At 53.3% G+C, this 20,387-nt stretch overlaps 3 protein-coding genes across 4 annotated transcripts in view; 1 reads left to right on the top strand and 2 right to left on the bottom strand.

Annotated features, from left to right (window-relative positions):
- DNAJC17 (DnaJ heat shock protein family (Hsp40) member C17) overlaps window positions 1-15,117 on the top strand; it is a 29,757-nt gene extending 14,640 nt beyond the window's left edge. The window contains exons 2-11 of one of the 2 annotated variants that reach the window (XR_011997339.1): window positions 5,011-5,080; window positions 5,392-5,450; window positions 5,666-5,753; window positions 7,137-7,222; window positions 7,466-7,562; window positions 8,115-8,158; window positions 8,614-8,762; window positions 9,232-9,312; window positions 9,668-9,778; window positions 14,926-15,117. Coding sequence is in view for 1 of the 2 variants with exons in the window: in XM_025998485.2 (XP_025854270.1) it covers window positions 5,011-5,080; window positions 5,392-5,450; window positions 5,666-5,753; window positions 7,137-7,222; window positions 7,466-7,562; window positions 8,115-8,158; window positions 8,614-8,691; window positions 9,232-9,312; window positions 9,668-9,778; window positions 14,926-15,048 (837 nt within the window). In the remaining variant the exon portion in view is untranslated. The remainder of the gene's footprint in view (window positions 1-5,010; window positions 5,081-5,391; window positions 5,451-5,665; window positions 5,754-7,136; window positions 7,223-7,465; window positions 7,563-8,114; window positions 8,159-8,613; window positions 8,763-9,231; window positions 9,313-9,667; window positions 9,779-14,925) is intronic. The other variant, XM_025998485.2, reaches the window with a different exon arrangement.
- Window positions 10,754-14,927, bottom strand: C15H15orf62 (chromosome 15 C15orf62 homolog). Its single transcript, XM_025998486.2, has one exon. It carries the CDS (start codon window positions 12,671-12,673, stop codon window positions 12,146-12,148), a length of 528 nt encoding a protein of 175 aa, XP_025854271.1. The 5' UTR covers window positions 12,674-14,927; the 3' UTR covers window positions 10,754-12,145.
- Window positions 15,118-15,309: 192 nt separating the features above from the next.
- Window positions 15,310-18,926, bottom strand: GCHFR (GTP cyclohydrolase I feedback regulator). Its single transcript, XM_025998489.2, has 3 exons — window positions 18,683-18,926; window positions 16,904-16,998; window positions 15,310-15,807 (listed from the first exon to the last, which is right to left on the bottom strand). Exons 1-3 carry the CDS (start codon window positions 18,716-18,718, stop codon window positions 15,684-15,686), a joined length of 255 nt encoding a protein of 84 aa, XP_025854274.1. The 5' UTR covers window positions 18,719-18,926; the 3' UTR covers window positions 15,310-15,683.
- Between the last annotated feature and the right edge of the window lie 1,461 nt (window positions 18,927-20,387).

The following is a 20,387-nucleotide window of genomic DNA, read 5'->3' as shown; positions in this document are numbered from 1 at the left end:
CTCTTGATCTTAGGGTTGTGAGTTTGAGCCCCATGTGGGGTATAGAGATTACTTAAAAATAAAAGATTTTAGGGGTGCCTGGGTGGCTCAGCCGGTTGGGTGCCTGCCTTTGGCTCAGATTATAGTCTTGGGGTCCTGGGATTGAGTCCTGTGTCAGGTCCCTGCTCAGCAGGGAATCTGTTTCCTCCTCTCCTTCTGGCCTTCATCCTACTTGTGCTTTATCTCTGTCTCTCAAATAAATAAGTAAATAATCTTTAAAAAATAGAAAAAAAAAATCTTTAAAAATTAAAAAAAATAAGAGAACCAAAACAGTTTATCTGTTTTTCCAGACCATACCAGAAAAGAAACAGCAGGTTAGAAGCACTTTTAGGGAAGAGCTGGGTTCTGGCACCAATTAGTAGAGACTGACTAGTGAAGAGACAGAAAAACTATAGAAAGAGTAGAATTTAAAATTATCACCTTCTAGGGAAGCATAGGAAAAGCTTGACTCTTTGCCTTCATTGGCACCTGAATGTGTTGCTCTATTCAGTAGTTTATGTTCTGGATGTTAATCCTGAAACATAGAAGTCAGACTAAACTCAAGTAGTGTCCTAGATGGGTGCCTGAGTGGCTCTGTCGGGTTAGTGTCTGCTTTCAGCTCAGGTCATGATCTCAGGGTCCTGGGATTGAGCCCCATATCAGGCTCTCTGCTCAGCAGGGAGCCTGCTTCTCCCTCTGCCTGCTGCGCCCCCTGCTTGTGCTCTCCCTGTCAAATAAATAAATAAATTTAATTTAATTTAATAAAAAGAAAAGGAAAGAAAGTAGTGTCCTAGGATGGAAAAGGGGAATAGGGAGACAAAAACATCTTAGAAAGATGTCGGGAAAAAGACTAGACTTCTGCAAATTAGAATGTAAAGTTCTCATGGAGCTTCTATTCATCTGAGATCTTTGTCTTTCTGGGGCTGGGCCTTGGAGACAGCCTGGTCTTCTGAAAAATCATGTCTGTTCAGGGAACATTGGGTGGGAAGCCACTCAAATGTCACCTGGCTCTTCCTTTCTGTGTAGTCTCAGGCAATGCAAATGAATGTTTCCAAGTGCTTAGGGAGGCCAAGGATTTAGGGGAAACCCACAAGTAAAGAAAGCTGCAAGTGTTAAAATCAATCCAGTAGCCTTTGGCAAAATTTTTTCTTTTTTTAAGAATTTATTTATTGTGATCCCTGGATAGCTCAGCGGTTTAGCGCCTGCCTTCAGCCTAGGGTGTGATCCTGGAGTCCAGGGATCGAGTCCCACATCGGGCCCCCTGCATGGAGCTTGCTTCTCCCTCTGCCTGTGTCCCTGCCTCTCTCTCTCTCTCTCTCTCTCTCTCATGAATAAATAAAATCTTTTTTATTTTTATTTATTTATTCATGAGAGACACACAGAGAGAGGCAGAGACACAGGCGGAGGGAGAAGCAGGCTCCATGCAGGGAGCCCCACGTGGGACCAGATCCCGGGTCTCTAGGATCACACCCCGGGCTGCAGGTGGCGCTAAACCGCTGAGCCACCCAGGGTGCACGAAACACATGATACTTTTAATGCCCCATGATACAAAAGAAACTTTTTCACAAAATGTCCTGACATTGGTAGGCCACAGCCTTCATCCTGGTCTTGAAGTGCATTCTGATGGCAGGTGGCTTTCACGTTTAGGTGACAGACACCCTCTCGTCCCTGCTTCTTCCTTTCACCTGTCTCAGAGAGAGAGGAGGGAGAGAGAGTCAGAAACAAAACACAAAAGACTATTTGCTGGCACGATCAAGGAGGAAGGTTTATTTATTTTATTTTATTTTATTTTATTTTATTTTATTTTTTTTATTTTATTTTATTTTATTTTATTTATTTTATTTTATTTTATTTTATTTTATTTTATTTTATTTATTTTATTATTTTTTTAAGGAGGAAGGTTTAAAAGGTTACTCACCATGCGGTTAACCCTGGAACCTTGAAGAGAGGGTGAGGGAAATGGGGAAAGAACATTAGTATTGGGATCCCTGGGTGGCGCAGTGGTTTGGCGCTTGCCTTTGGCCCAGGGCGCGATCCTGGAGACCTGGGATCGAATCCCACATCAGGCTCCCCGTGCATGGAGCCTGTTTCTCCCTCCGCCTATGTCTCTGTCTCTCTGTCTCTCTGTGACTATCATAAATAAATAAAAATTAAAAAAAAAAAGAACATTAGTATTGTTTTACTTATTGAAGAAAAAAACAACAAATAAAGGACCCTAAAACATAAAGAATATATAATAAAGAAAAAGAAATGAAGCCAGGGGCACAATAGAGGTGGTGAAAGAAAGAGAAAAGACAAATGATAAGGGCTTCAATGTTTCAAATGTAAACCGTATATAAAACCAGCACCTCTTCCCTTATTAATATTTTAACAGTGACAACAGAGCTAGATGTTATTTTTTAATGGTGAAAGGCTAGATTGGTTTGGGGAGGCAAGCAGGTGGGCCGGGTGAGCACAGGTAGACGATTGGGAAGGTGGGAGTGTAGGAAAGCATATCTACTCCCTGGCTGCTCAGAGCCTGTCCTGGCAGTAGGTTCTGTCTCCTGGGCTGAGCCTGCAGAGCCCTGAGAGCCCGGAGGTTGTGGTCGCCCAGGAGGGGAAGGTGTGGTGTCCGCCGCAGCCCAGCAGGTGGCAGCACATCCCAGAGATCCTGGGCTGGGTGGCTGCCCTCCCTTGGCCCCAGAGGTGCTAGTGGAGTGAGTGCGGCACCTGTCCACACGCCCTCCCTTGGTGGTGCTGGCTGCTTTGCCTCTGAGGTCCTTACTCAGCAACTTTGGGTAGAAGTATTTATTGGCTTTCCTCTGAGAAGCCTAGAAAGCCAGTCAGCTTAGCTACTTGAAGAAGTCCTGGGTCCAGAGACTCCTTGCAGGAGGTTTGAGTGGCAGGTAAGGCGTACAGGCAGAAATGAGGGTAAGGCCTCAGGAAGCAGAGGCAGATTCTGGGATTTTGTGCTCTCCCTTGTCCTTAAAACAGCTGAGTGGGCAATATATGATAGAGAATTTTGGTGGCTATGTTTTTTTATTCTTTACTAACATAAGAAATAAAACTTTTTTCTTTTTAAATTAGAAATACAAGATAAAAACTAAACCTCTCCACCTAGATAACCCCTGTTGGCAATAAAAAATGATAAAATAAGATCTGTTTAGGGCTTGAAAATTTGAACTACAGAAAAGTATATAATAAGTAAATGGGGTGCCTGACTGGCTCAGTTGGTGGAGCATGTGACTCTTGATCTCGGGGTTATGAATTCAAGCCCACCTTGGGTGTAGAGAGAAGTGTTTCCCCCCCATCCATCCTAAGCCTCTCTCCAAAGGAAATCACTCTTAGGTTCCTTATGATAAGAAAAAAAATTTTCTGGGTGGCTCAGTGGTTGAGCGTCTGCCTTTGGCTCAGGTCGTGATCCCAGAATCCTGGGATCAAGTCCCACATCAGGCTCCCGGAAGGGAGCCTACTTCTCCCTCTGCCTGTGTCTCTGCCTCTATCTTTGTGTCTCTCATGAATAAATCAATAAAATCTTAAAAAAGAAAAAGAAAACAGAGGCACCTGGGTGGTGTAGTCTGTTAGGCATCCAACTCTTGGTTTTGGCTCAAGTCTGAGCCCCGCATCGGGCTTCATGCTCAGCAGGGAACTTGCTTAAGTTTCTCTCTCCCTTTCCCTCTGCCCCCACCCCGCTCTCTCTCTAAAATAAATAAATCAATCTTTAAAAAAAAAAAAAAGGGAAAACAAAGGCTATGCACATGTCCGAGTATTTCTATTTATAGTATTTGTATTTATTTTAAATCCTGAAGTGATCATATCATATATAGTGATCTAAGTCTTGTTTTTTTTCATGCTTCATGTACCTTGAAGATCTTTTATTTTTGAGGTATAATTGACATAACAATATTGTCTTGGTTTCTGGGGTACAACATAATGATTTGGTATTTGTATATATTGCAAAACCATCACCACAAGAAGTCTAGTTAGCATCTGTCACCATATATAATTACAATTTTTTTTTTGCTTGAGATGAGGACTTGAAGATCTTTCTAGTCAACACATATAGACCTCTGTTTATCATAGTATTTTTGATGTTGATTCTGCACAAAGAGCAATGGAGCTGCCCTACATGTGCCACTCATGATAGAAGCCCTTTTTAAAATTTTTTTAAATTACTTTTTAAAATTTATCATAGTATTTTTTAATGGGTGTCCCTGTTGATGGAGATTTTGAATGGTTCCCATGGGAGCTGATATAAACATTGCTGCAGGGGTACCTGGCTGGCTCAGTCAAGTGGAGCATGTGATTCTTGATCTTGTGGTTATAGGTTTGAGCACCACATTCAGTGGAGAGATTACTTAAAAATAAAATCTTTTAGGGGTGTCTGGGTAGCTCAGTTGTTTAAATATCTGACTTCAGCCCAGGTCTTGACCTCAGGGTTATGACTTCAAGCCCCATGTTGGGTTCCATGCTGGGTGGGAGCCTGCTTAAAAAAAACACACACACACACAAAAATAAACCCACAAACTTTTAGAAAATAAATAAACCCTAATGCAGTGGACATCTTTGTATATTTGCTTTGGGATACTTTTACAAGTCCAAATTCCTAGGAGTGATCAGAAGGCAAATACATTTTAAACCTTGATGGCTAAATTTTTTTTCAGGACGGGTGCCCCAATTTACATGCCCACCAAGAGTGCTTATTTCCAGGTGGCTGTAAAGAAATCTGGCCCTGCCCAGAGCCCTTTTACATCCTTTCTGTTGACACTGGTGCTCAGCAGGAAGGAGACCCAGCTCCTCTGCTGCAGGACAGCAGTCAGCTCCCTCTATGGCTTTTGCCTCCTCCACTGCAAATCTCCTCAGAGTTTGTGAGGTGACTGTTTCAGTATGGGAAACAACAGCCTTTCTTTTAGTGAGGGGGAGTACACTTGGATTCCCTTTATTGCTTCAGTGAGATTTTCCTGTCTGTCCTGGGGTGAGAGAGTGAATAACCACATCTTCTGACTCTTCCAGGTGAAGAAGGCATATAGACAGAAGGCCCTCTCCTGCCACCCAGACAAAAATCCGGATAATCCCAGAGCAGGTGAGACTCTTCTAAATGTGGGAAGGTGAGACCTGCTCACCTGGGCATGGTGTCTTCCCATCTCTGCTTCCGTGTGAGTGCTGGCATACACGCATGCAGCCTGGCTTTGGGTGTGTAGCCCCAGGCCTGCACTTTGCCTACTGGGGGTGTCTGGTCAGCTGCCTATACGTCCCCCTTCCCTTGCTGGTCCATCATCTGCTGATGTCGCCCTTCCTACCAGCCTGTGGCTTCTTTGAAGTGCTTTTCCAAGGGAGCACACCATCATCAAGCCTGACTTCATTTTTCTCCTCTTTTTTGATCTGTATTTTTAGCTGAGCTCTTCCACCAGCTTTCTCAGGCCTTGGAGGTACTGACCGACACTGCAGCCAGGGTAAGCTCCTCCTCCTCTATGAATTGTCCCCTGTGGTTAGAGACCACTCTGACACCTCGGCCTCAGTCCCCCATACTCTGCCATGCAGCAGTCCTTGCTGCCCCAGCCCGGAGGCCTGGTCAGCAGGCTGCCTCCTGACCACTAGGGGGCTACATGGCTACGGTCCATGCTTGTCCTCAAGCTGATGGCTCCCCCGTGTTCCTTTCTCCTGCCAGGCTGCATATGACAAGGTCAGGAAAGCCAAGAAGCAGGCAGCAGAGCGGACCCAGAAACTTGATGAGAGAAGGAAGAAAGTGAAGCTTGGTAGGTGACATCATGGTGCTGGGTGGCCTGTGGTTTCCCTGGGCCATCCGCGTGCACCCCTCACCTTTCTTCCTAGAACTGCAGTTCTAGCATCTCACAGCTTTTTGGCTGCAGCTCTGGGCAGAGCCTTGCTCTCAGGGTGGATCCTAAAGGACACTCTTAGGAATAACAACAATGACTAGATTTACTATTAGCTAGCATTGTGACAGATGCTTTACAGTCTCCTTTAATTATCACAACTATCCAAGGAGGTGGGTATTACTAAGTCCATTTTTTATAGATAAAGAAGCTAAGGCATTAAAAGGATAAGAACTTGCTGAAGCTGGGATTTAAACCCACGCAGTATGAGTAAAGTCTGTGTTCTTGTTCAGCATGCCATTCTGGGTCTTTTGATGCATTCCAGCCTCACTTCTGCACAGAGCTTTCATTCTTTGGAGGTGTATTTTTATTTTGGTGTATTTTGAATATCAACATCTACCCACTCCAAGCGTACAATTCAGTTATTTTTAGTAAATTTCCCAAATGGTGCAACTGTGACTATAAATCAGTTTTAAAATATTTTCATCACTGCAATAGGATTGTTCCAGGTAGTCTTTACCCAGTTTTTCTCCCCTTCTTCTTGTCTATTTGACGTGCATATATTTAATATGTACATATACCATCCCAGTACATTTATCTTGCTATCAAAACCAAACAAAAAACCCAGAGATTCTAGGTAAGTAATTGCTCAGAGAAGAAAGCCATGAGTCCCAGGCCTGGGATGATGGTTTGTCACAGCACCTGGCCTGGCCTAGGGCCACAGCAGGTTTCTCTTGGAAGGTGGGAAGGGCTCCAGGTCATGGGGTGATGTGTGCTTGCTTCGGCAGCACATATACTAAAATTGGACATGGGGTGATGTCCTCACACAGAATCTGCTATCCCTATAGGAGCCACCATGGTTGGGTGGTAAATGTGAGCTGAGAGGGAGGTAAAGAAGACAGTGGGGACTTTATCTCTGTGGTGGGAGAAATATCAACACCAAGGTTGAGGTCAGGTTGTGATGCCAAACCACAGGAACAGGCCAGCAGCTCCACCCTTGGCATCCCTGCCACATGGCCCTGGGCTGCTGACATAAGCACCCACCCACACCCTGTTCACTGATCAGAGAACCAGCTTGGTCAGCGTGAGCTGACTTAACTCTTCCAGACCCCAGCCACTGGAGCCTATATTTCATCTGTGCTATGACGTTTCTCAATTCAATAAACACTAACTTGGAAGCTCATGGGCATGGAGGGAGGGTGCAGAATTACTATATGTTTTGATCCTGCATGAGATTTTGGGCGGGCTGAGGACATGTAGAAAGTGCTTAGACCAGCCATTGGGTCACTCACCTCTTGTACCCAGACCTGGAGGCCCGAGAGCGCCAGGCCCAGGCCCATGGCAGTGATGATGAGGAGGAGAGCCGGAGCACCAGGACGCTAGAGCAGGAGGTGAGCATCCAGGCATGCTCGCCTGAAGCCATCAGCAAGAGGAGGAGGGTGGGCCTAAGTGGCTGTTGTGGCGGGGATGGCATGCCCTCTCCCTGTTCTTCTGTGGGATCTGGGTAATCTGTCCCACCCGCAGGTTGCTGAGCCCTAGCTTACAGGTGGAGCTTCCCAGGGACCTTCACAAGGTGAGCCAACCTGGAATTGGATCTGCACAGAATTGTCACTCCCCCCAACCCTGCTCTGCAGATCGAACGCCTTAGAGAAGAGGGTTCCCGGCAGCTGGAGGAACAGCAGAGGCTGATCCAGGAGCAGATACGGCAGGAACGGGAGCAGAGGTTGAGAGGTAAGCATCCATCACCCTCACCCACTTGCCCTCTGAGGCAGCTCCAGATGCCAGAGCAGCCACACTGGCTGCTTGGTGGAGTTGCTATGGAGGCTTCCACCTGCTTGGAACCCTGGGGGCACCTGACTCACATATGCCACCTGTTCCTTCTTCCCACCACTTCTCTGAGGCCAATTGTCTTTCACTCTGCCTGAGATCTCCTGGCCCTTTTTGTCGGAGTCCTAAGCAGAGCTGGCTCTATTTTGGAGCAGATCAGTAGGGGAAAGTCTCTGGAATACTTTGTTTCAGTAGAACTGTGGCATTTGTGCCTCCATCTCATCCTCCAGGAAAGTGTTCAGAACCCTTCGCTGGCAGAGTGCTAATCATGGCCCTCAGCAGGCTGCTAGGCAGACCACCCCTGAGGTGGCAGCTTCTCTGGATGGGGGTGGGATTGCCTCTACCTTCCCCGTGAAGCTCATCAGCAAGGCAGGCAGGCAGTTCTGGGTTGTGTCTCCTATAGAGAACCTTCTGGCTCCCTCCTGTCTACCTTGCTAATTTTCCCAAATTTTTTAGGAAAGGCAGAAAATCCTGAAGACAGAGGAACCCCCAAGCTAAAGGTGAGCCTTGTGGGATCCCTGAGGAACTGCACACTACCTCTTGCAGCAAGAACAGATGCTTCTGGGGGATTGAAGGGTTCTGGTAGAGACACTGGGTCTCTGGGAGCCAGCAGCACTACCCACATCCTTCCATCCTCCACTGCCTGGGGATCAGGATGGCCTCTCAGAGCTTGCCACGAAAGGCCCTCCTAGCCCTGGTGGTTGCTGGGCAGCACTCCTCAGAAGCCCTGGAAGGAGAGCATCTCATAGGGCTGGAAGTGCGGCTCTGGGTGAGCAGGCCGCCCTGTCTGTCCATCTTTAAGAGGAACACGTTTTTGCGGGGGTGCCTCCTAGACTACAAGTGCCTGGAAGACTAAGTACCTGGTGTCGCTCAGACTGTAAAGCTCAGGTGTCGCGCTGGGACCATTCAGGCCAAGGTCAGTGTTTAATAATGACCCTCCCTGCTGTCCTTTCAGCTAAAATGGAAATGCAAGAAGGAAGATGAGTCAAAAGGCGGCTACTCCAGAGATGTCCTCCTGCAGCTTTTCCAGAAGGTCTGCCCTGCTGCCTTCCCCTTTTCCCATTATCTCCATCTGCATCTCAGCCGAAACACCAAATCTCTGTGGTAAACTTCCCTTAACATTTCTACCAGCCTTTTTTTCTGTCTCACAGACCATAGGGCAGCCTGGAGGCTTTCTCCAGCCATGGCCCTCCAGTCCCTGTGTTGCCGTGTGCCTTCCGCCCTGGTCTCACCTTCCCTGCCCAGCTCTCGCCCTTGCCATCTGAGTGTGTGGGGAGAGACGAGGTGGGGAGGTGGCACAAGACCCCCGTCCCCTTCCCCACCATCCGGGGCAGTCTGAGTCTTCTTCCTTTGCCCAGCTCTCCTTTGCTGTTCTTCCGTATCCCAGCAAAAATCTTTCTTTTTTTTTTTTTTGCAAAAATCTTTCTTTCCCATATCTGATCCCTCTCCGGGGATCTCAGCAACAAAGCATTATCCCCTAGCTAGAAATGCTCCAGCAGGCCTCAGGCCAACGCAGACTTGTCTTGCTCCTGAAGGCTGAGCCATGCTTACTGGGAACCCCTTGTCCTCACAGTACGGAGAGGTGCTCAACCTGGTGCTTTCCAGTAAGAAGGCTGGCACTGCCGTGGTGGAGTTTGCAACCATCAAGGCTGCGGTGAGTGTTGTGTGAGGCTTTGGGGGCCACTGGTGGCCCCACTATTCCAGACTAGGGAGCCAGTACTGTGGGCCCTCTCAGCTTAGGTATCCACAATCCAACCCCATTCCTGGGAGTAGAGGTACAGCCAGTGAAGGTAAGGGCAGAAGAACGCTCTAGGGATGAAGGAGAGCACAGACTGACTCTGTTTCCTACTGCCTGGCTCTATACCCTCTGCCCTCCTGTAGAAGCTGGCATGCCTGTGAAGTTGCTTGGTTTTGCCTGGAGGATGAGAGTGGTGGTTCTAGTTCTTTCTGAGAGCCACTTTATAGCTGTTTGGAGCCGTGTGACCAGAACTGGGTACTGTGTTTGGCAGGAGCTGGCTGTCCAAAACGAAGTGGGCCTAGTTGATAATCCTCTGAAGATTTCCTGGTTGGAGGGACAACCCCAGGGCACGGGGGGCCCCAGACATGCAGGACTGTCACAGGTAAGGAACCATGCCTCTCAGTTGAGTCTGCTCAGGGTTTGAGGGACCTTTTCCTGTTTGGGCTCTTCTCAGGGCCCTTTCCTCCCAAATCCCAGTTTGTCAGGAGCAGAGTGAGAAAGGCAGGTTTGCCAACCTGAACAGGACTGTGGTTCTGTTGTCTTCTTGTCTCTGAGTGCCAGGACCTACCCCGACCCCCCCTCCTCCCCGCCCAGAATTCTTAGACCTTACTTTCCCCACATGTCCCGGTCTCTTTTGGGCTCTCACTGTCGCCCAGAGGGGCCTTCCTGGCCCATGGGCTGCTTGGCTGTGGTGAAGCATTCTTAGACTACCTGGTGCTGCAGGGAAGGAAAGGGCAGGCCATGTGAGCAGCTGCTTGCTCCCCAGCTCTGGTTCTTCAGGTGTGTCTGTGGCTGCTCCAGACAGGGGCTGACCATCAAGAGGCAGAATTTCCTTAGAAATGACGCCGGCTACCCTGCTGGCACTGGGGCACGGCCTGGGTGCACGCCTTGTGGTGAAACACAGATTGCTGCCGATTGGCGCTGGTGCTGGCTCTTAGTCCTCACAGCTCTCTGTGAGGGCTTTTGTTCAGCACCTGCACAGGCACACACGCACACGTGGTCCTGGTCACACCACCCCACCTGGGTGGGACAGAGAGCGTTTGGGCCCAGAGCTGTCCCTTCTTCGAAATGGCCTGCAGATCTGTGTGGAAACCTGAAGCTGCTGTGTTCACAGCCTGCTGGCGGGGGGGCGGGCTCACAGGGCTTTGCTCTAGTTGCCTCAGCCACGCCCCCCCCCCCCCCCCCCCCCCCCCCCCCCCCCCCCCCCCGTGCTCCTCAGCTGGCTATGAGGACGGGAAGCTCCCTAGGAGTGTGTCCTAGACAGGGGAGGAAGATGAACTGGTCAGAGGCCTTCTTTAGAGACCTCATTCCCCACTGTTAAGTTGCAGCATTTCACAGCCCCAGATGACACTCCATAGGCCATGTTACAAAGAACTTTATTCATTATCTTCTGCATCCAGAGGGGAGCAACAAGTCTGCACAGAGGAGGGAAGGGGGAAGACACAGATCTGGGTATGAAAGTGTGCATCAAAGCTTCCTCTCTCCCTCTGCCATGCTCAGAGAGGCCTGGAGGGTCAGAACCATGTGACCCATTGTGTTCTGGTTTCAAGTCTTCTGTCCAGGCCATAAGACAGGGGCAGTAGCATACCTTTGGTCTTGACCAGTGGGCTTGGCACTGGATGGCAGGCCCCCTTCATCAGCAGGTGTGGGCAAAGCAGAGCTCCCCAATCCTGGTGGAGGATTCTGGAGACTAGCTGAGCTCCTTGACTGTAACAGTCACGAATTTCATGCCCATCCTTGATCCAGTCTTCCTAAGCTCTTTGGGCAGAAAGGGAAATCTGCCACTTTTGCTGCTACATTTCCCAAGTGTTCCCATCACTAATAATTCTGGGAACTCCCCCAAGCAGCCCTTTGCAAGCTGTGTCTGTCCTTGGGCTGGCGTTCCCTACCACCACCTACCTCGGCACCAGGGAGTGCCTTGGGCAGCTGCGTTGGAGGCTTGTTTCTTTTGTCCCTTTTCTGCAAATGATTTGTTTGGCTTTCTCCCAAGTATAAGAGTACAACTCGGCCCCTCTGCATGCCTCACCAGCCCCTCCCTTCCCCTGTAGGTCCTGTTGGGCTCCCCCTCTCCACCACCCCGTGCTGCGGCACTTGTGGCTCCAGGCTGTGGTCTAGACCAGTGCTGCCCAGTAGGGCTTTCTCGGGTGATGTCCGTGTTCAACCTGCACTGTCCCGTGGTACCATTAGTCACATGTGGCTGTTGGACATCTGAAATGTGGCCAGTGCAACCAAGGAACTAAATTCTTAATTTTTCTTAATTTCAATTTGAACAGCCATAGGTAGCCAGTGGCTTTCCCCTCAGGTCTCCCCACTTTGCTCTTTGGCCTGGGTTGAACCGCTCTTGCCTAGACCTATCTGTGATGTCTCTCTGTTAACCGTGGCTGCAGAGGGGGCTGGTGCCGGGCACCTGACTGATCTCTGCAGTGCATATATCCTCCTCTCCCCAACTCCCCCACTGTTGGCCTGTGCCTGCTTTCTATGGTTACAGGCATGGCCTCCCTTTCCCACCCTGGCCAACTGCCTTCAGGGCTCCTGCCAGCAAGTGCCCCCTCACAGCACTTCCAGCTTGTCTCTGTGCCTCTGTCCCCCCGCTCCAGAGTGACAGAGAAGACTGTTCAGGACCTGGAGGGCAGGCAGGATCCTGGATTCTTATCCCTACCTTTTTCTTCATCTGGAACTGACCCCTCCTTCCTGGGTCTCCAAGCTTCTGCTCTTCCAGTTACCCCACCGCTGCCCACCTGCACCCCATTCAGAAGCTAGGTTCACTTGGAAATTGCTCCCTCAGCATCTGTAGAACTTCCTCAAGAAGTGAAATCCCCAGGTCCACTTTGAAGGAGAAGAAGGGATCATTGAGGTCTGGAGCAGGTGTCCTCTGGGAAGGGGGAGTGTCCAAAAAGTTGTCCTCAGAGTAGTGGTGGAGGGCGCCCGCCAGGGACAGCGCTGAGGGCAGGGTGGCCGAGTAGTCAGTGGTGTAGGCAGGTGGGGGCTCCAGGATGTTGGGGCAGCTGGAGCTCTCTCGATAGAGGCGTGGAGGCTTGGGTGGGGCCAGCAGGGTGGCCCGGGGCTGCTCGTCCCCCCACAGAGGCAGGCGCCGACCATCTGGCCGGCCTCGCAACTCCCGGATGACCTCTCGGTTGCTGTACTCCTCATGGTCCCCACCAGCTGTGCTGGCCTGGCTAAGCACACTGCCCTGTCGCCGGAGTCGCCTCGGCCGCCCCAGGCTCAGCCGCTTGAAGAAGGAGGCGTTGTGGAAGGAGCCTTTCCGCCAGGTCTCCATGGCACCCAGAGGAGCCAGCAGACAAGCCTGGTACCTCAGCAGCCCAGTTCAAGAGAAGCCAGGGACCATTAGGTTCCTGCTGGAGCAGCGAATGGCAAGAATCCGGAGACAGCCCTAGTGGGCTAGAAGCACAGACCTTTGGCCAGCATCTTGGAGGGTGGGAGGAGATCCTGGGAAGAGGGTGTTTTTGTCCAGGAGAGCAGAGAGGTGGAGTTCCTGGTGACAGGGGTCTCCCAGAGTGACAGGAGTGGCCTGGTGACTTGATAGGGCAGTGGGAAAAAAACCCAAGAGGAAGAAGCAGCACTTACTGGAGTCAGAGTGCAGGGGGCTCCCTGAGGTGCCAGAGCTGGATCTTGAGGTGCTAGGGCAGCCTGTACAGCTTCCTCAGCATCCGGCTCCTCCAGGTGGGCCCGAGTTCACCTTCCCTCCCCGGCCCGTGCCCTTGGCTTCAGGGCAGCGCGGGGCCAGGCCTCTCTGCCGCAGCTCCCGGACTCTGATTAGTGGCTTGGCTGTTTGTGCCAGTATGCGGCAGTGGGGATGTGTTGTTTTCAGGTGACTCAGTCAGGTGGGAAGCCGGGTTTCATGCTCTTAGGTAATTGCAGCATCCGGGGACCGGGATTGGGCCAGCTATGGCCAACACCCCAGGGCAGTGGGGAGCTTTGGATTCCCCTGAGGATTCTCTGGGGGCAGTCCTGCTTTGTGTCACCAGTTGCCTCCTTTTGCCCCCACAGCCGTATGGCCTCGGAGCCCTAGCTGGTGGGCCTGGATCCCCAACCCCGCTCCATCCCCCAAGTGTCTGGGAGGGAGGAGCTCAGGGAGGGTGGGAATTAATTGAAAGGCAGGCATGTGGAACAGTTGTTGGGGAAGGAAGAGAGACCTGTCACTGGTGTGGGTGACTCAGTCCTGAGGCCTGGTGACGGCCCTCATTAGCCAACCCTGCAGGTATGAGGGGGAAGAGGCAGAGGGTGTGTTAACGGGAAGCAGCCCCATGCCTATAAAGGGCTGGCTCCTCCCTTGGCTGGGCTCAGGGCATGCCTGGGTGACTCTTAAGTTTGCTCTGCAGAGCAGCATTACCTGAAGGTGGGAGAACTGTCCTCCCCTCAGTTCCTCAGCTTCCCGGATTTACTCCTGTGGCCTCAGGGTAGGGGGGAGCACTTGAGGGCCACAGTCCTGCTGCTTCCTATCCTGCCTTGCTCCAGTCCTTTCCCTTGGGTTGCCTGGGCCTTATTTGGGGACCCTCTGTAGAAAAGGCTGGGCCACATGGGGCTGCACTATCAGCAGTGCCTGGGCCTGGCTGGGAGGGCACCTGTTCTCGGCGCTGCCACAGCCTGGGACAGATGAGAAGGCTGGGACTGTCGGAGAAGCAGGGGGATCTAGGCTGAGTCACACTTCCTGGTTCTGTGCAGCCCTTGCTTCAAACCTGTTGGCCACGGTCTGGCATATTAACCCCAGCCACTCCCTTCATAATCCCCAGGTCACTGACCACTGAACTTCCCTCCCTGGCTTTTTCCGTGAGTGCACACTCACTGGGTCTCGACCAAGGCTCAGCAGTCGGCCCTGTGTTGCAGCCCCTGGCCTGGCTCACTTCTGCGCCAGTTCGGGTGGGCTTCACACTTCCCACAGCTTCGGCTGTACTGATGGAAGAGGTGATTTCATTCCCACTGCAGACCTTATCAGGGCGTGGAGTTGGTGGATCCGAGCTCCGCCAGAGCCTTGGTGCACTGGGTTGGTTGTTTATTATTCTTTTGATTACTAACGTAGAGCGCTCTTTAATCCCCCGCACTGTGCTGGCAAGATCATAAAAGAAAAAGACACAGGCCCTGCCCTCCGGCAGCCCTGGTGTGTATTTTTAGGAGGAAGCGGCCTCATGCTTGCTTCTCCCAGGCCGGGCCCATTGAGGCTGCGTCTGGGGTAGGGCTCCCTCCCCTCCGGCCTGGCAGGAGCCTGCAGCTGGGAGGGGCTGTGCTCTCCGAGTACGGTGAGAACCAGGAAAGGAGAGTCAAATACAGGGCAGGGAGGAAATGAAGGGGGCCAGGGCCTGGCTGGCCATGGAGTGATTCAGCCCCAGATGAGAAGATGGTGCAGGGCTGAGCCATGGAAGGCCTGGGGGCAGGGGGCTGAGGGCTGCTGGAGATGGAGAGGGAGCCCGTTGACAGGGCCCGGGCATCCCCACTCCTTGACTCAGGTTCAGCCTAGGCCCAGTCCTGCCCTGCGGGCACGGCCCTGACCGCTGGTGCCCCACTGTCCCGCAGGGCTCAGTGCTGTCGGAGAGGGACTACGAGAGCCTCGTCATGATGCGCATGCGCCAGGCTGCAGAGCGGCAACAGCTGATCGCCCAGATGCAGCAGGAGGATGAGGTGGGGCAGCCCACGTAGCCCTCAGCCCCAGCGCACTCGCCCACAGCCCTCTTCTTAAACGTCACCAATAAACTTTTTTTTTTTTTTTTACAAGAGTCTATCTCTATTGCATATGTAGGTGTAGGGTGCTGGCTCCCCCATGTGTGGCCCTGGTTCCTGGGCTCTGCCTGAAAGGGTTTCCCCCAGGCCTGCTTCTCCCTTCCCCGGGGAGGGCAGACGTCGCAGGAGGCGTTCCACGCAGCGAGGGTCGGTGGGCCAGCAGAGCAGAGGAGCCACCACTCATCACAGTCCTTTATTGGCTTGGACTAGCTCCACAGGACCCTCCTGCCCGTCCCAGGGCCATCCTCTTGCAGGGCTCCCCGTCCCGGCAGGGACAAGCTGGTTCTTCAGGCCCCTCAGCCGGCTCGCAGAGCACAGCCTCCTCCGGGGCTCTCAGCTGGGCGAGAAGCTGGAGGGGCAGCTGGCGGCGGGGGACGGGGGCCCTGCCTCTCCCACTGGCTGAGGCAAGTTTCAGCAAAGGCCATTCACTGCCCAGTGCCACCAGGCTAAGGAAAAGGACAAGTTGGGAAGAGAGGGGCCAGGCAGTGAGTGACTGGGGATTCAGGACTGGGGCCCATGGCAACCGCTCAGAAAAGGGGTGCTCGGCGTGAGAGTCACTCCTTGTGTAGGCACCACACCAGCGTCTGGCCCACCCCTGTCATGCTCAGCACACGGAAGCCCTTGCGTTCCAGCTTGTCCAGGACAATGCGGGGAGGATCGTTGACAAAGTACTCATAACTGTGAAGAGAAGGGGGAGAGGGGACAGCATGAGGGGGACAGCAGAGACCCCATACACACCTGGTATCTGCTGATGGCCAGGCCTGGCCAGGAGTCCTGGTATTTGCTGAGTGCCTTCTAGGTACTAGGCTAAGTGCACACTCCTTGCCCCCTTCCCTGTTAGGCACATGGCTTGCATATTTTGTTTCTTCTTCCCAACAACCTACAGAAGGTTCCCATTTTATAAATAAATCTTGGAGGGGTTGGTTGCTTTCCAGATGTCATACGGAACCCACGTAAGTCTGCTGACAGCCCCATGTGCCCTGGGCCACTGTACTATTTAGAAGGAATGGCCTTTTCTCTCAAGGCCCTCCCACCCTACCAAAGGGCTCTGCCCTGCAGTCCTGGAGCAACAAGTTGGCCCCTAATAGCTCCTGGCTCTGGGTGCTGCTCCCTAGCACAGAGAATGCTTGCTGTCCCTCCTTTCAGGGTTAACTGAAGGTGAAGGGCTCCAATCAGATAAAGAGCTCGAGCCCCAAGGTGGGCATCTTGAGACAAATGCCTCATGGTAAAGGAATGGGGTTGGCTTCAGCCCTCCAACCTTGACCCAAGGGGCTCCTCCTTCCCCTCTTTGAACTGGGGCTCATTCTTACAACACTTCTCATGAGTTCCAAGCCTGTGGAGCTGGTATGAAGAATGCCAGGGGAAGTGGCCAAGTTCCTAGGCAGCAGCTGAGCTGGAGGTAGGACCCAGGCTGCCCGCAGAGTTGAGCTTGCTTACTCAGCCAGTTCAGGACAGAAACCTTTCTCCCTGTGCCTGTCTTTGTCTCTATAGGGTCCAGCTTCAAGATAAGAGGACAGGATAAGGAGTATTCCACTTACAGAGTCCTCCATCCAGTCTGACTCTGTCCTGGGGTTCCCTTGTGAAGGGAGGGCCAGTGAGAAAGCTTTCAGAGCAACCACAGACAGGACCAACCCTCAGAGGACGGATCCCCGTGGTGTCGGCAGGGCCTCTGAGGCTGGGCAGTGGCATCATCCCTGGGCTTGGTTGGGTAAAGGAATTAGGAACAGGTCTTGGGACCAGCATAGAAAAGATCCTTAGGAATGCCATTACTTACAAGTTGTTTCCCAGGACGCTTCTCTTTGAGGCCCCCAGATAGCGCATCAGCTCTGGATCTGAGTGCTCATCACCCACCATGGTAGGGCCCACCTCCTGCAAGGTAAGCCACAGTGGCTGCTGGGCTGGCTGCCAGAGAGAGGTGGAAGGTCTCCGTCCTTCCTCCCCTGCCTGCTGGCCCTGAGCCAGTCTCAGTTCAAGGCTGGTGAGGGTGCTGAGGGACCTGGGGGCTAAGCACAGGCTGGGGAGGGGTGGAGCCCTCAGTGTTCAGGCAGGGCAAGGTGAGGTGTCCCTAGACCCTCCAAGCTGAGCTGCTCGTTGTCCGCCTACTGGCAACTTCCTACCAGGCATCACTACCCAGGTTTGTGTATATCAGAATCACCTGGAAAACAGAAATGAAATATACGTCCCCACAAAAACTTGTACAGGAGTGTTCAGAGCAGCACTGATTCACAAGACCCAAAAAAGTGGAAACAGCCTAAATGTATGTCAGCTGACAAATGGATAAAATAAACTGATGTAGCTACACAATGGGATCTTACTTGGCAAAAAAGAGGAATCAGCATCCTACAATATGGATGGACCCTGAAAACCTGGAAGTGAAAGAAGCCAGGCCCAAAAGACCATGTATTGCCATGGAAAGTAGATTAGTGGTTACATAGGGCTGGGGGCTTGCGGGTGCGGGTAGTGAGGAGTGACTGCTAGGATACAGGGTCTGGGTACAGGCTTTCTTTTCAAGGGGATGAAATGTTCTAAAATTATGGTGATGGCTGCACAACTCTTGAGTATGCTTTAAAAATACTGTACACTTAAAGTTGGTGAATTCATGACCTATGTATGCTATATATCGACAAAGGTATGTATTTATATATATTTACATATATATATTTATACATTACATATACACACACACACATATATATATTTATATATATTAAAAATCCCCCGCAGAGCACTGAATGCCCGAGCCCCAGGGTAGTTTGGGAGGTCTGGGAAGGGGCCCAGGAGTGCACATTTTACCTGCACAAGTATCCGGTTCTCCAACCACTGCCCTAAGGCACTGCCAGGGCCTCACCTGTGCGCGGTGGCCTCCGCGCCTCCCCCCACCCCCCGCCCGCCCCCACCTCCACCTCAAGGGAGCTGTGCACCTGCTGACGGATCACCCAGCACTTAGGGAGTGCGAAGGGACGCAGGTGCCGGCTGGGGTGCCCAGTCATACCGTTCTGAAGTTAAAAGGTTTCTGGGGCAACCAGCACCGTCTTGGACGGGGAAACTGCACCTGACTCCGAATGGTCTCCCCCTCCTTCTAGCCTAAAGCCTTTCCGGAAGTGCCCGAGGATGCCGTTAGTGGCTGCAGGTGGGCCAGGCGCCTGGCAGAGGTGTTCTGGCGTCGTGGCGCGTCTTTTCCAAACCTCTTTCCCCCAGTACTTCCGCGCCCCCCCCCCCCCCCCGCGGAGCTGCTCTGCGTAGGGCGGTGGGTGCTGCCCACGTGAGGCCAGGGCGCCTGCCTCTCTCGGGCGGGCAGGTGGGGCAGGAGCCGCCAGCGCCCCGGGTCACGGCCGCGGGGACGCCGGACACCACCCGCTCGCCGTGCGGCCAGAGCTCCCCGGGAGCCCGGCGGGTGGGGGCCCCCGCCCCGCCGCCCGAGGGGGCGTGTCCCGGGCGGCCCGGGTCGCGGGCGGGCGCTGCCCGAGAGGGAGGGGCCGAGGTGCGGCGGCGGCGTCGCGTGCCCCGGCCGGGCCCCAACTCTGAGCCAACTCGCGGGGCGGCGGCTACTCACCATGCGGATCTGGGTGCTGATGAGCACGTAGGGCATGGTGCGCGCGTCCGGGCCGGGCTCCCACCAGGGCTTCGGGTGGCGCCGACGCCTGCCCCTCGGCCTCGGGACTGCTGCCCGGCGCGCCGAGTCCACTTACTCCGGCTCCGGCCTGGCGCGGCCCCAACCCCTGGGCGCCCGGCCCGTGACCGCCGCGCCGGCCAATCGGGAGCAGGCGCCCGTGACGCGCCCCCGCACTAGACGATTCGGGGCCCGCCCCCTGCCCTGGGGGCGCAGCTCCCGGACCCCGCCGCGCGCCGCTGCCCCGAGGAGGGAGAGGCCCGCGGGGCTCGGGCCCTGCGTTCCAAAGTCCTGCTGCTCCCCACCCCCGCCCCGTCCCCGCCAAGCAGAGCGGGGGGCAATCGGCGACCCTCCCGAAGGCCTCTCCCAAGCTCCAGCCCAGCCCACCCGGGACACCTTCAAGCCCCGGGCAGATGCCCACTGCCCGTCCCAGGACGCGGTCTCCGCGGACTCCGTCGGCGCTCGGGAGGCGGGGGGGGGGGGGGGGGGAGCTGAAGTCCCACCCCGCGCGCGCTGCGTCTCCGCCTCTGGCCCTGATTCCTAACGGCGTCCGGACCTCGCATTTCTGTGCCCCCCCCCCCCCCCCCGGGTACATCGGTAAAGGGACTGAGCCCTCGGCTGTGCGCGGGTCGCGCGGGGCTTGAAAGCGACGGAACGTGGCCCTCGCGTCGGAGAGCGTCCCGCCAGGCCGACGAGATGCGGCGCGCGGGAAAAATCCGACAACTCCGAAGATTCTTTACGTGCCCTGTGATTCGTTCTCTAAAAAACAAAGCGAAACCGGAGCAGCCTAACCTTCCCCGGCCCCGAACCACCTTCCGGTCACTGAAGGGCCCCCGGAGGGCGCGCTCTGTGCCTGCGGCAGCTCCACGGCCTGGAGAGCGCGGCAAGGGAAGCAGGAGGCTGCAGTCCTCAAGGACTCTTACTGGTCTACTGGATTATTCCGTACTTGCTACCACTATTCCTCACCTCCAAGACTGACAATTTAGCTAGAGAGATAGGGTGGTCATGCCTACCAAAGGGTTCGTTAAACTGACAAAGGATTAATACTCAGGGTGTGTTAAGAACTCCTGCAAATCAACAAGTCAATAGAAGAAACTTGGGCAAATGACTTGACTAGACACTTTCAAAAGAGAGAATGGAAATGGCCAATAAACCTATAACATGACATTCAATATTATTAAAAATCCCAGATATGCAATCAAACTACATTTTATTCTTTTAGAATTTATTTATTGGGGTGCCTGGATGGCTCAGGTCATGATCCCGGGGTCCTGGGATGGAGCCCCACATCAGGCTCCTTGTTCCACGGGGAGCCTGGCTCTCTCTCTCTGTCTAATAGATAGAGACAGACTGCACCACAGGGAGGGGCAGAGAGAGAAGGAGAGAGACAGTCTCAAGCAGACTCATGGGCTGAGTTCAGAGTCCATACTGGGCGAATCCCACCAGCCTGAACCCTGAGCCAAAACCAAAATTCCAAGGCTTAATCCACTGAGCCACCCAGGTATTCTTCAAACTACATTTTAACTGAGTGCCTGGTGGCTCAGTCGGTTAAGCGTGTACCTTTGGCTCAGGTCGTGATCCTGGGGTCCTTGGATTGAGTCCTGAGTCAGGCTCCCTGCTCATCTGGGAGCCTGCTTCTCTCTCTCCC

The sequence above is a fragment of the Vulpes vulpes genome, chromosome 15, assembly GCF_048418805.1.
Source record: "Vulpes vulpes isolate BD-2025 chromosome 15, VulVul3, whole genome shotgun sequence".
NCBI lineage: Eukaryota > Metazoa > Chordata > Mammalia > Carnivora > Canidae > Vulpes > Vulpes vulpes.
The sequence above is the reverse complement of the archived record's forward strand: the minus strand, read 5'-3'. Positions and strand labels throughout refer to the sequence as shown.